The 13,380-nt window shown below is 37.9% G+C and overlaps 1 protein-coding gene across 1 annotated transcript; it reads right to left on the bottom strand.

Moving 5' to 3' along the window:
- Positions 1-2,896: 2,896 nt before the first annotated feature.
- Positions 2,897-13,012, bottom strand: LOC140774139 (phytyl ester synthase 2, chloroplastic-like). Its single transcript, XM_073117004.1, has 14 exons — positions 12,496-13,012; positions 12,338-12,389; positions 12,148-12,203; positions 11,729-11,887; positions 11,531-11,635; positions 10,188-10,294; positions 9,796-9,917; positions 8,338-8,446; positions 7,095-7,225; positions 6,644-7,013; positions 5,828-5,941; positions 5,101-5,186; positions 4,268-4,377; positions 2,897-3,186 (listed from the first exon to the last, which is right to left on the bottom strand). The coding sequence occupies exons 1-14, from the start codon at positions 12,839-12,841 to the stop codon at positions 2,999-3,001; spliced, it is 2,055 nt and encodes a 684-aa protein (XP_072973105.1). The 5' UTR covers positions 12,842-13,012; the 3' UTR covers positions 2,897-2,998.
- Between the last annotated feature and the right edge of the window lie 368 nt (positions 13,013-13,380).

Below are 13,380 nucleotides of genomic sequence, written 5' to 3'. Positions count from 1 at the left end.
ATAACTGTAATTACCTTGTGAACACTAAAGAGAGATTCTAAACTCACGGTATAGTTTGGAAATGAACAAGTTCCGGGATGCATAACCTTTTATCATGAGTTCATGAGTTGGAGGAAATTTTATTAAAAAAGGAGCATATCTGTAAGTAAACGTGTGAAAAAAGAAGCAAATAAGTCTCCCAACACTTAAGAGTTTGAAAAGAGAGAGATGAGATGAGATGAGATGGAAGTTGCTGAGGAGGAAGCGACAAAAGAGAAAGAAACAGAGTCCATGTAGGTGCTTAGTGAGGGTTTTTCCCTTTAAACACGCAAGCGTCCAAAATCGGCAAAGCAGAGGAAAGGGCGCGGCGCAGCGGGCATTCCCGTACTCCAAATTGTTCCCATTCTAACTTGCTTAGCCCTACCCTCCTCCTCTCCTATCCTTCCTTCCCTTCCACATCGCCACCCCCCGCACTCCCAGGCGACGTCCGGCGACGTCAACCCCGGCCGTCCGATCCTACTTCCCGCCCCATAAACCCCCCCTGAGGGGCACGATCGTCATTTTCGGATTCCATCGTACCCCTCCCGACACGTCTGCGAGGCAGCCGCATGTCATGGCCCTGCGTCCCTTCCCTCTCGTCTCCCGTACGAAGCCTTTTTATTCGGACGAGATTACCCCTCCTCCCCTCTCTGAAGTCTGAATGAACTATATATATATATATAGAGAGAGAGAGAGAGAGAGAGAGAGAGAGAATAAATAGAGGTCATTGCAACGCAACATTATTATTAAGGATAAAAAAGATAATTAGTTAAATAATTGTTAGGGTACGGACAGGCTTAAAATAATCTTATTATTACAAAGGAGGGGGGGGGAGGGGGGGGGGGGGCATAAAAAGATTTTAAGGAAAAAAAAGATAGTTAAAAGTAAGTAAGTACTTAAAACGGATGGATAGAAGAAAAGGACTCCAGGGGCATTTTCGTCCGTATCGTATCAACCAATGATAAAATGCACGTAACAGCATCAAAAAGCTAAGACACGCGAACCTACCTCTCTCTCTCTCTCTCTCTCTCTCTCTCTCTCTCTCTCTCTCTCTCTCGCTAATGGCGGAACAAAGCAATGGCTTCTTCGACTTTCTAAAGACGGCGGGGGAGGACGCTGCTGCGGCGGCAGCAGCCTTCGGAAAGCCTCCGCCGCCGCCATTGTTCTCATCGCCGGAGGCGAGGTCGTTCCCGTGCGCGTACTGCTCTCGCCGCTTCTACAGCTCACAAGCTCTCGGCGGTCACCAGAACGCGCACAAGAGAGAGCGTGCCGCCGGAACTCGCCGCCTTCCAGCCACCTCCACCTCCGCTGCCGCGGCATCCCTCGCCCCTCGCCCATCCACGTGGCTCCTACAGCCTCCGCCACCGCCGCCGCACCACGGCGGATACGTCTACTTCTACGCCGCGCCCGCCTCCGCCGCGCCAGTGACGCCGCCCTCCGTCGTGGGGTCCGGAGGTAGTACGACGGAGATCGACCTCGACCTCTCACTTCATCTGTAAGCTTCTAAATATTAAATCGGACGAGTCCTTAAAGAGCTCAAGGTATAGTGGAAGGATTAGAGTAGAAAGAAATGTATGGAAATGGTAGCATCTGGGGTTTGTTTAGGGTTAGGATTAGGGTTAAAAACATTAGTTTCTTCTAGTCGTCTTCTACCTTTCTTCTTCTTCTTCTTCTTCTTCTTCTTCTTCTTCTCTCTCTCTCAATTAAAGAAAAGAAATTAACGAGCGCATGCTTGTCTTGCTCTCAAATCTTTTTCTCTTTCAGTAATTGGTTTCAAAGTAAACACGAACGCAGAAAACATCAAATTATAGAGTTTCTATGGGATTTTTAATATTTCATCCATCGATTTATTTTTCTCTCAGAAGTTTATAACCACCACGTATGTGCTTGCATTGCAAGAAATATTTGACGCATGGGATGGCTTAGAGGAAAGGGAGCAATCCAAAATGGACGGTGCGGATTAAGATCACGTTGTTTTGCAAAATTGAATTTTAGGATAATCGCTATAATTCCTCTCTTTTATCCTAAGCATAGCAGCTCGATAAGTTAAACTTGGACCTTTTTTGGGTGGGGGGGGGGCTTATTTTATTCGAAATAAAGTAGAAATTTTGTTCACTTTTTTGTGACGAAAAGTAGTCGTTTGGATAAAGCTATCTTAGGACATACTTGATCTTTGTCCTCAAGTACATATAAATATAGAGTCAGTTTATTCCTCGCGCCGGCCCATCCTTAAGAATAAGACAACCTCACTCTACGTCCGTCCACATAGTGACATAGTTGCTGTTACTATTTTTTAGTGCTGAAGCAAAAGAGTTATTTACTCCATAGCTGATCAAAATTATAGTCGGATTGATAGTAAGAAACTCAAGTCAAGACTGCCCTTTTTTTCTTCTTTTTTTTTTTCAGTAAATAGACCCAAAACTCGATACCGCATTTTAAGAATTTTGTATATAGTAAGATGAGCGTCTCGCGGATATATTAATCAATTGTTTGGTTCTGATCATTTTAATCATGCCCAAAAATTAGTAAAAGATATTGTAAGATTTTGGATGTATCCCAAATACCAAAAGAAGTGCAGTTAGTATGTAAACTGGATCTCTCCAGTACTGTGTGGAGATCATGCGATGTAGGACCTACTTAAGATCATATATGGTCGAAGAATACATCTGGTTAGCACTGTTGAGTGATTGATCTGATTGCCTTGAAACCAAAGAAACAGAAGGTGTCAACTTTGGAGAGGTTACAGGATTTAATCTTTAATCAGTCGCATCATTACAATATCGAAATCCATCACCAGATAAAATGAATCAAACCTCTTATAAACCCATGGGTTTTCTCACAAAAAGAAAAAAAGAAAAAAGAAATCCAGCCTTACATATACTTTGAATAACTATAATGATTGATATAGATAGCTTTTATTTGCAAAAATGGAGGCTTCGAGTTTGCAAGAAATTTTTAAATAAAGAATGGAGTAAGGTGATCAGAGTTCAAATGTGGGTACTTCTGCAGTAAAACCGTGAGTGGCTTGATAAAGAAGCCGGGGTAGTATATTCCTGTAGGGATCTTTCTCCCTTTTCTCCTTCAGATAGGCAAGACAATTCTCAACCTCAGACTTGACATGCAAATAAAGCTGTTGAGCTTTCTCTCTGTCTCTCAGATCCTCCCTCCCTTCAGCCAAAAGCAGAGGAAATGTGATCAATATATTAGATATTATAAGTCATGGCAAGTTACAATATTTTAAAAGTAAAGTGGGTTGGAGAGTAATGCTTATGCGCAATATACAGGAGGATTCACTGGAGTAGGTGAAAAATTTCCTTGACATTTCACATAGCAGAGAAGAGTCAATTTTTAGATCCAAATATCAAACTTTCTCAATGGCCATCCTGACAATATAGAATATGCAGACCAAACATAACAAAATCATACAGCTTGAGTAGTCAGTTAAACACCACGTTTTAAAAAATTGATAATGAATGATAGGGTTGCATATCTATCTAGTCAGACAGGACCAAGATAATCCAGGTGAGTTCATGAAATAGCAAAAAAAAAAAAAAAACGTTTGGTCTAAAGAGGGTTGACCCAAATGTTTAAACTACTAGGTCTCGGTTATTTTAGAAATAAGATCAATTCTAAAATAGGTATTACTTTTTGTTATTCCTAAAATAAATTTTATATTTCATGAATAGTTATATTCACTTGTATTCTGAAATAAAAGTATAATAATTACTTATAATTTTAATTTTAAGTAAAAATAAAGATGAAAAAAAAATACATTTTGATTTGATATAAAGTAGGTTGACGGAATAGCTATCAAGGATAAATTAGTAATTGAGTTAGTATGTGATATAGGACATAATTTTAATAAATAGTGTTTATGTTCTAAAATGTGATTATTATGGTGTTTAGTTGTTACTCTAGAATTAGGAATTGTATTTTAGAATAAGAACAAAATTATTTCTAAAATAAATGGGGGCTTAATGAATCAATAATGTATTTTGTGTAACACGTATAAATATCAAGCATAGGTTGCATAATGAACAAGTTTGAGTTTACCTAAACCCACTTGCTCCCCTAGTTTAAGGAGTTCTAACGGGACCACATAAAAGCTAGAAAAACATTACAGATGACAGGAAGAGTAACACAACCCAATGTCATTACCTTCTCCCCTTTCTCCGTAGATTTTATCTAGTGATTTCAAATTTTCAAAAACTAGGTTAGAGAGAAGAAGGGATGTTCATTCATGACATACCTCTTGTTGCAATTGGCTTTCCGAACAAGAAATAAAATCGCCCGGGGATCTTAGGTATGAGCCCAGGGGGATAAAGATCTTGGTTTCCAACTTCTCCAGTAAAATCAGACCTGCCACAACAGATAAGGATCCAGAATGGTATGTAACTCCAAAGTAAGAAAAGCGATAGCAGAATTAACTTCACTCCTTATAAGAATAAGGCTTATTTGGAATGGCAAGATCACTGTAAAATTAGGATCATCAAGGAAAATGTTGGTTGTGGTTATCGTAAATTCGTACAAAGATACAGCAGAAAATATCTGTAAAGCTTCATCCTTCTCCTAGGAAACACAGAAATGATCGAGAGATATGAAATATTACGATTCTCGACCCTTTCCAACTCTCCATATGGAGTATCTTATGACAGTACCGACAGATCAGCACTTGGTACTCCTGTAGAAAGATTGATATGTGATGGTCGGAGAGAATGGTGCAGTAAAAGTTTTCTGACTAGAGCTAATCTATTAAATATTTAAATGGATTCACATAAAAGAACTATGTTGGAAAGATAAAGCAGAAATTCATAGAACAGAATCAGTCAAATATAGTAATTAGATGGGCATAAGAATGACCCTTTGATAACTTAAAATCTAAACCCAATCAATTTATCACACCTTTAATCAATTTGACCAACCAAGCTAGAAAAACCATGAAAAATAATACTCGCAGAAGAGGAGCTAATCTTGTTAATCTCCATATAGGATATGCCAAATATGATGTTAAACGATAACTTCTATTCACAACAAATGCATCTAACTAATCAAATAGGAGATAGAGGGAAGGAAATATCATACCTCAACCTTACAGCATCTTCATTTATCCGCTTGTTTAGAGCATCGTAAAATGGAAGCTTGACAAGATCATCATAATCATATAGCAGCTGGAAAAGAAAGTTCATGGCTCTTATTAGTTTAATCATTTCACAATGATAAACCAATTACTTGAAACTGGAAAAACCCTAACCATTGTTCTTATATCAGCTATGACCAAAGAGTGAACATGTAAAGAGAGATGTTTGCCTCTACTTCACTAGCATAAGCTTCTAATAAAGCCTAGCATACCTGCTATGTGATGGTCAGATGGAATAAGCCTTCACGTCATATCAAAATTCATATATGAATGAATACAAGACCTTTCATATGTCTATAGCCATATAGTTTTGTCATTTTACTTGCTCTTAGAAATGTAATAAAAATTTATTCTATCATACAACCTACAAAAGTGTGCACAGTCATGCAGTATGTTAATGCCACCTCTCATACTACTCTTTTATTCTCCGCATAATTGTCTGGACTACATGAGCAGAGTACGCACAGCCATGCAGTATATTAATGCTGCCTCTCATACTGATTTTTTTTATTCTCCATAAAATTGTATGGAATACATGAGCAGAGGAGCTCAAAACATCAGGCAAATATTTCCATTCCAATTGTCATCTTAGTAAAAAAAATCTAGATTACGTAAGCAGAGTGCTGAGGCAGATGGTGTTATCAGGAATAATAATTCAAAGTATGTACTTACTTCAAATAAATCATCTTCTCCAATAACACCAAATGGTACTATAGTGGCCCCAAACCTCCACGCCATTCTAACAAACTCTGATTGTTCAGGCCAAAATAGTTTATATTGCTCGCCCTGAAAGCAGCAAGAGCTTAACAATAAGGTCAATAATTAGATGCTAAGAAGTTAAACATAACTGAGAATCAATAGGTATATACTCAAAAACTCCTCCAACAGTTGTACCTGGTGGCAATTAGCTTATACACATTAAATGATGGTCCTAAATAGTAAATACCAAATACTACTTGACCATCATGATGATGACAAACAAGACCACTAAGATTTTTATAATAATAATAATTGATACAGAAGCAAAAAGGGTTGTGATGCCACAGTACTAGGGCATGCTCTACAATGACCAGGAAGACAAAGCCTGCCCTGCCGACAGTACAGTACCCTCCATGTGGGTTGGTTTTGGAGGTGGATCTTCCTTTCAAGGTTTCAGATGAGCATTAGATATTATGGACATTTTTCACAAATAATCTGCTTATGATGGATATGTTAAGTAATTTTCACTACCATGTATATAGGGTACGTAAAATGTTACCCCCATTTTATGCACATAAGTAATCATAGTAGAAGAGGCATGGATGATGGCGAGGTGATCATGTAAAAAACAAACCAAGAGTAAAAGAGCTCCAAAAACCAAGGTGATCATGTAAAATGAACAAAAGGTGATCATGTGAAAAAAAAAAAATTCTCATGTTTAACATTTAGTAACTATCGATATAACCACAATCTCATTTAAGAAACAATAACCAAGAGCTCAAAAGTTACCTTCTTGTGAAGAGCTTCACGTGCACCTCCAGGGTATAATAAAACAAAGGCGTTTCTGGAAAGAAGCTTATAGAAATTGGCTGCTGAGACAGGAACAGCACCCAAAATTCTATATCCATCAAATGAAGATGAATCCAGCATAAGCTGCTCCGAAGTTTTATTGAATATAAATGGATGAGCAATGCCTCGAAGATGGATTCCTCTCTCAGATAACAATCGTCCAATCAGAGGACCAAGTTCCAAACCCAATAACATGTGGTATCCAACCAGCACAACAGGCCCCTCAGCAGGAATCCCCGCAAGACCATTTACTATTTTCCCATTTCCTAAAGTTGATAGCATCACAGGGTTAGCAGCAAAGTTGATCAACCTGAGAAGCACAATAAGTGCATAAAAGATCTGGACAGAATATATTTAGTAGTTGAACCCTAGAACAATATTGTCATGATACCTGTACTCTTCTACAACTTTTTCGAATTCATAACGAGTTGGAATTAAATAGTCTGACACATAATCTATCTGTCTTGAACGACGGTAAAAACCAGCTCCCTTTATTATTGTCACTAAATCAATCCCACCTTCCTGTATGGAATGGGCATAAATGTATATTCAACACCTTGAAATATGAACATTTAATATAATAGTAAACTCATAGGCATTTTAGGTTTTGGAGCAATCATATGTGGCTATATTCCTTCAAACAATTTAAGCACAAAATGGAAGTACATACACAATTGAGTTTCTGAACTTGTGAAATGGAATGGGATTACTCTATATTTTATTAAGGAAATGAAGTTAAAGCTGCATTTCAGCAGTTCAACTGCACAAGGTCCTATTTTTCTATGCAAGTAATCTTAAGGGAAAGATATCATTTGTCATTAAAGTGCAGTGCAAAAACTTCTTTCGAGTTCTCAGGTATATAAAGGAGATCTTTTGAACAAGAATTACTGTGTAAAACAACAGAAAATAAGATCATTTGACCAATTTTTGACCAAGACACCGAGTTATCAAGGAGTTAAAGATACAAGCATGACAGAGAAAATTTCTTAAGGATATCTAAGAGTATATCCACCATCCAGTGAAAGAAAATGACAAGTTTGCACTTTGCAAAGTGGCATCCAATAAGTTTTTTTGTAGAAGAAGCTGTTGCAGGACAGCCAGTATTTGCACTCAGTTTTTGGATCATTTGTTTAATGTAGAAGATGGAGAAGTGAGCAGTGTATGCCAACCTCATACTTAAAAAAGGAGATAGGACATTTTGAGTCTTTGACATAAAAAAGAATCTGGTATTAACAGAAAAGCATCATGATTAGGACTCCTCTAATATTGCCAACTGCATTTCCATTCATTCATATTCTGATGTTATAGCTGGAGTCAACCATTTTCGGTTAATCCTTTATATAATCTTTGAACAAAACAAAGGACACTAAAATGCTCAAGTGATGTTGTGCAGTTGACTGAAACACACGTCGATTCATAGATCCAAGTAACCTATGTAAGTTGTATGATTCAGAAGACCTGTAGAACTAATCTGAACAAAGATAACCATCTCCTTGGAGGCATTCTATATATCTCATCAGCAGCTACTCTACCAGATGAAATGGATGCATTAGAGATTCATGTTTCCTATCCATTATATCAGAACATACACGAGTATTACAGAATAGGCATGGAGAATCTAATCCAAGGAATACCAGAAAAATAGTATGACCATAATCCTTGAAATGACGGATCCTGCAATTTGGCAAAGCACGAGAAAGTCTTTCAGCTTCCTCACGGCTAGGTAGCAATTCATCACTTCCACTGAAAAAAAACTGATAAAAATGTAAACGTCATCATTCAGAAATAGATCATATACTTTAAAACAATAAATTTTTGTTAACTATGATAACAGTTCGTTAAAAGCAGTGCCTACCAAATAACACTAGTCTCACTATTGCTTTGGAAACTAAGACAATCAGTATATAGCAACCAGCCAACAGTTACTAATATGCCATTACTTGCCTATTGTATAAACAACATAATAAATGTCTGGTGCTACTTATAAGCTCAATCAGAAAATAAATCTCGAAGCAGACTGAATGAGATGGAAGACTGGCCTAATTGTTCATCAAGGCAGAAGGTAATTTAAGTCAACAATCTTCCCAACCCATCCCAAGAACCCTCTATATATTGTAAATGAAAAAAATTTAGAAAAAGAACCTTTAATCAAAATCCTCCGTTCATCTATATTTAGTGCCAACATTTGTGTCAATCCAGATTTTTATTTGAGAAAGTGTTTCAAGTCAAGTTTATCATATCCTTCGTTACTACTTCTCAGAGCAGCTTCTACTTGACCATGATTGCTCATCCATACCGGTGCACTGTGTAAGTCACCCTTGGACATGATCAAACCATCTTAACAGGCTCAATTATTTGTTAGGTGTTATTCCCTTGACAACATATCTGATTCAATGATTCTGCTAACCCTACTCATCCATCTTAACGTTCTCATTTGAAGAACACTCAATTCTTGCATATGTACAATGTTGTGCTAGCCGGCATGACACATACCTTCCTGACAGCACCCTCCTGGATCATCTCTACGATAACGCTAGGTCATCTCTCTAAGAGAGATTGATTATGTGTTATTCATGAAATGGGTTGGATTGGTTTTATTCTAGATAAAACAAAATCACTCTATTCAATCTAATAAGATGATCTAATTTTCTAAGATGATTGTGTCAATTGCAATCACTTTGAGTGGACCATGAGATGAGCTCTTCCTCATCTACAGGTTTGCAGCAGCCATGATTTCTCTGATGGCTAAGCAAAGCAGGATAGAATCATCTGAATCTTTTATTCCAGCTCTATACTTCATGATTGAGTGACATCTTGCCTGTCCTACTAAGTGCCAATTCCTTGCAGGAGAAACTATCCATGGCCACAAAAGTTGGACTCCAGAATGATTCATCTAATGGAATTTCCTCTTTTAGGAACAGGTCATGTTCTCTATAAATAAAAGTATCTGTGCTAATTAACTGGTGGACAATATTTGCAGACTTGCTATGCAATCTGATAAGTCTTGTCTCAGTACTCATCTTATTGCTACTGTTCTTCATTTTATCTATGTACAAGTATTCGATAATTATATTCTATGTAACACTAATTACCTGGCAAGTATCAATGTTTGAGCTCTCACAGCATGTAGACGAGAATTGACAAAAAACGACGCTGATCTTAACAGTTTCAATTTCCAGAGAAAAGATTCTTTTGGTAAAATATCAACCAAAAACTGCAACAGAAAACACATAGAAGCATCAAAATTTTGAAGTAGCATAGGTATCACAAGTCGCGACAAGGTTAAACAAGGAAAATGTCAAGAGAAGTGCAATATTTGATCTGAAAGGAAAAAAAGATCTAAGCAATGAGTTATATGGGAAAGAACAGTATCTCTTTGAACTGCACACAAGTAACCTGTATTAGACAGCACATAGATTAATTTAATGTCAAGTACAAAGTCTTGGAGGTTTAATTAAGCATATGAATTTGGTTTTAAGCTCACCGAAAGGTGAGGCAACATATCCATGAAGCTCTCCGATAAACTCTGGATAGATTCTTCAAAAGAGAGGTCACTTCCTGCATAAGCTGATGCAAACCTCAAGGAACCACCTAAAAATCAATATAAGAATTATATCAGCAGAATTATTATCACTCTTTGTTATAATAGTAATAATATAGCACAATTTAGTTGTAAATAAAAAGCACCGACTAATTGCCTCAAATCAATTCACTTGAGCATGATGTGGGAAGAACCAAGGTTCTAGATTTGCTACGGTATGTTCAACACTTACATGATTTATTCCCATCCAATCAAAAAAGTGTTTTTTTATTGGATTTTTTGGTTTCTTGATCAACTGTAAGAGAAAAAATATCATTTTTTTCACTAAATGGATTTGTCATTATAATCTACAAATATAGATCTCATATCAAGTAAATCAAACACTGTATTCTTGTTGTACAATCCAAAGCACAAGGTTGGCATGGGACTTCCAGCAACACATGCCCAACATGCAACGTTGATAAAGCCAGAGTGCATAGCATGTCCAGCCATGGCCAGTAAATGCTTTAACACGAGATTTTTTAGTGCCACCTTTAATTGGAAATAGATTAAAATGATATAATAATGGTTCATAACTAATTATCTCACAAATAAATTCATATAGGCCTAATGCAAAGCAAAACAAGAAAAGAGGTAAGGCTGCTCAATACTAAATTACTTTTCTAGGTTCTGCTATACTAGGCTACCCTCATTATTTCCTATACAGCTCTTGGTTTAAACCTGTTCATTTGATAGTACACCCTCTCAGCCTATCCGGTTGGACAAATGGATTGAGCTTGATCCAACTTGTATCAAGTAAAAACAATTTTAATTCACTACATTTACCTAAGATCTTATGCCTAATGTCATACCAACACGCCTAACTACAGCATTTTGTAGTTGAAAATTCAAAGCACATTATAAAGTTATCCTAAATTTATAAGATCACAACAAACACAACCAGAAAATGGTGTGACGCCCCCATTTATGAGGCAAAATCAGTAAAAACAAATAAACAAAAGATAACTGAAAAATTAAGAAAATGCATAGTACAAACTCAAAATTAGATGCCAATCTACTCGAGCCATTAAGATGAAAAACAAAATGTTACTCAAGATCAAGAGGTCACTGAAGAGCTTGCTCACTTGATTGTAAAAAGAAAGCGCTTCATATATAATTTTGGAGTATAACAAGATATATACATTCATTAGTGAACCATAAGATATCATATTTATAACATAAGAAAAGAACAGAGTACTTAGACAATGGACTATTAGACAATCTTTAGGTAAATGTCCATGGCAAACCTGTAAGAACACGAAGAAAATATGGGATAGTAACATGGAGTGGTTCAGGCACTGCATCTAAGAAAGTTGAGAAGGCCTGCAACTGGGACTTGCTGAAAGATGTCCCTAAATTATGAAATCAAATATGGATATCATTACATTAAGTACCTGATCAATCAAAAGAACCAACAAGTGCTACAAAAGAATCCAAAATCAAACCTGGATTTGCTAAGATCAGTATCAGATCAATCCCCGGGTTGCGCGCTGCTACAGCTAGCGCAATGCATGCCCCAATAGATTCACCAACGAGATAAATTGGCCTACCCTGTAATCTAGATTTTTCTGACTTCACCGTCCTCTCTGCATATTCAACAAGGCCTGAAACCATCAAATGGATCAGATTAAAAAGAGGATATAGGTTGAGTGGGAATGACCAATAATATGCTATCGACATAATCTTTCCTCTGTTAGTTTATCTCGTTCTAAACCTTGTACTTCTTCAATGAATAAAAACCTTACCTACGAGCATATTTGAGGAATCGCAACAATGAAATCTAAAGAAATAGATACCACAGCAGAACTCTGACAACGTACTAACAGTGTCAATCAGTTGAGAGAGCGAGAGGGGGGGGATGAACCTTCAAATGGAGTTCGATCCATTACGGGTATATGCAGGCACCAAATATCAAATATCCTGCAAGAAGATACGAACTTTCCTAAATTAATGGCGGTTGCTAATTATAGGACAACACAATCCAAACATTAGAAAGGAAAAGGAGGCTAAGAAAAAAAGAGAAGATCAAACAATTTCTCCCAACTCACGCTTACTTTCCCAATCTCTCCTGATGCCTAATTAATCCAAAACCAACTCCATCAATACCTAAAACGTCACAAAATCGTTGCCGAATTAATAAATATAACAACAAGCAACTCAAAGCCAAGAGATCTAAATATAATACAGAAGATACAGATTGAAGAGCTCAAACCAGGCAAGTAGAGCAACAACGGCGAGCCTTTCCCTCGTTCCCCGCACTCGAGCGGCGAGAACCACCGGGGCGGGCCGCCGTCCGGCCGTACGAGCTCCCTCGACCGCTCGATGTAGTCCCTTACGCCACGCGGCGGGACCTCTGTGTCGTCAAAGACCTTTGCCGCGGACCGCACCGGATCCTTCGGCCCACCGCGGATCCCGGGGGCCGTCTCGGACTTCGACGCCACGGCTACCGGAGGATGGGGCCGCCGGTTGTGGAAGGCGGCGGCCGCTGAGGTGATCGTCCGGCGATCGCGCCGGAGGGGGCGAAGCGCAGGCGGAGGAGCTCCAGCGGCGGCCAACATAGTAGGTAGTGAGGCTGAGTTGTGCCGCCGGCTTTCTACTCTTTATAAAATTCCATGCTCATTGACTTCCCCGGCATTACCTTGCAAGACAGTGACGTGGCCGAACAGCAGGCGCTGATTGGTCCCTCACGCCATCGTTGCCCGAAAGAGTTGGTGTCAAGCGTTTGTCGTTACCGCAGCATTCTTCGAAGGTCTTTTCGGTGGGAGTTTCCTCTGCATCTCGTAACGGCAAGTTTTTAGAGAGCTTTTAAACTATTCTAAATTTAATTTATTTCGAAACTTGAATATAATAATACTAATCCGGATAGCGACCTATACTTGAAAGTCCGATGAACTAAAATAACTTCTGCCATGAAAATATTTTCTCACATATTTAACAATTTTGGCATGTGATTTTTATATAATATATTTAACATTTCTTATTTGATGATTATTTAAAATTCTAAAATATATTAGATTGTGTAAACATTATATTTGAGAGGCTAATTTTGTCCAATACTCTGTTTTTAGAGAACCAAAACGTCCACAATGAGTACTAA

The sequence above is a fragment of the Typha angustifolia genome, chromosome 13 (assembly GCF_048772165.1).
Source record: "Typha angustifolia cultivar Huaian chromosome 13, ASM4877216v1, whole genome shotgun sequence".
Taxonomy (NCBI): domain Eukaryota; kingdom Viridiplantae; phylum Streptophyta; class Magnoliopsida; order Poales; family Typhaceae; genus Typha; species Typha angustifolia.
Note: the sequence above shows the minus strand (reverse complement) of the source record. Positions and strands in the feature narration are given on the sequence as shown.

What these genes read in the sequence shown, in the direction of transcription:
- LOC140774139 (XM_073117004.1), bottom strand. Translation starts at nt 12,841, where the DNA reads ATGTTGGCCGCCGCTGGAGCTCCTCCGCCTGCGCTTCGCCCCCTCCGG. An exon ending in AAAGTTGTAGAAGAGTACAG is followed by an intron (nt 7,014 to 7,094) that starts GTATCATGACAA and finishes TGTGCTTCTCAG; the next exon opens with GTTGATCAACTTTGCTGCTA. An exon ending in GAAGATGCTGTAAGGTTGAG is followed by an intron (nt 4,378 to 5,100) that starts GTATGATATTTC and finishes CTGTTGTGGCAG; the next exon opens with GTCTGATTTTACTGGAGAAG.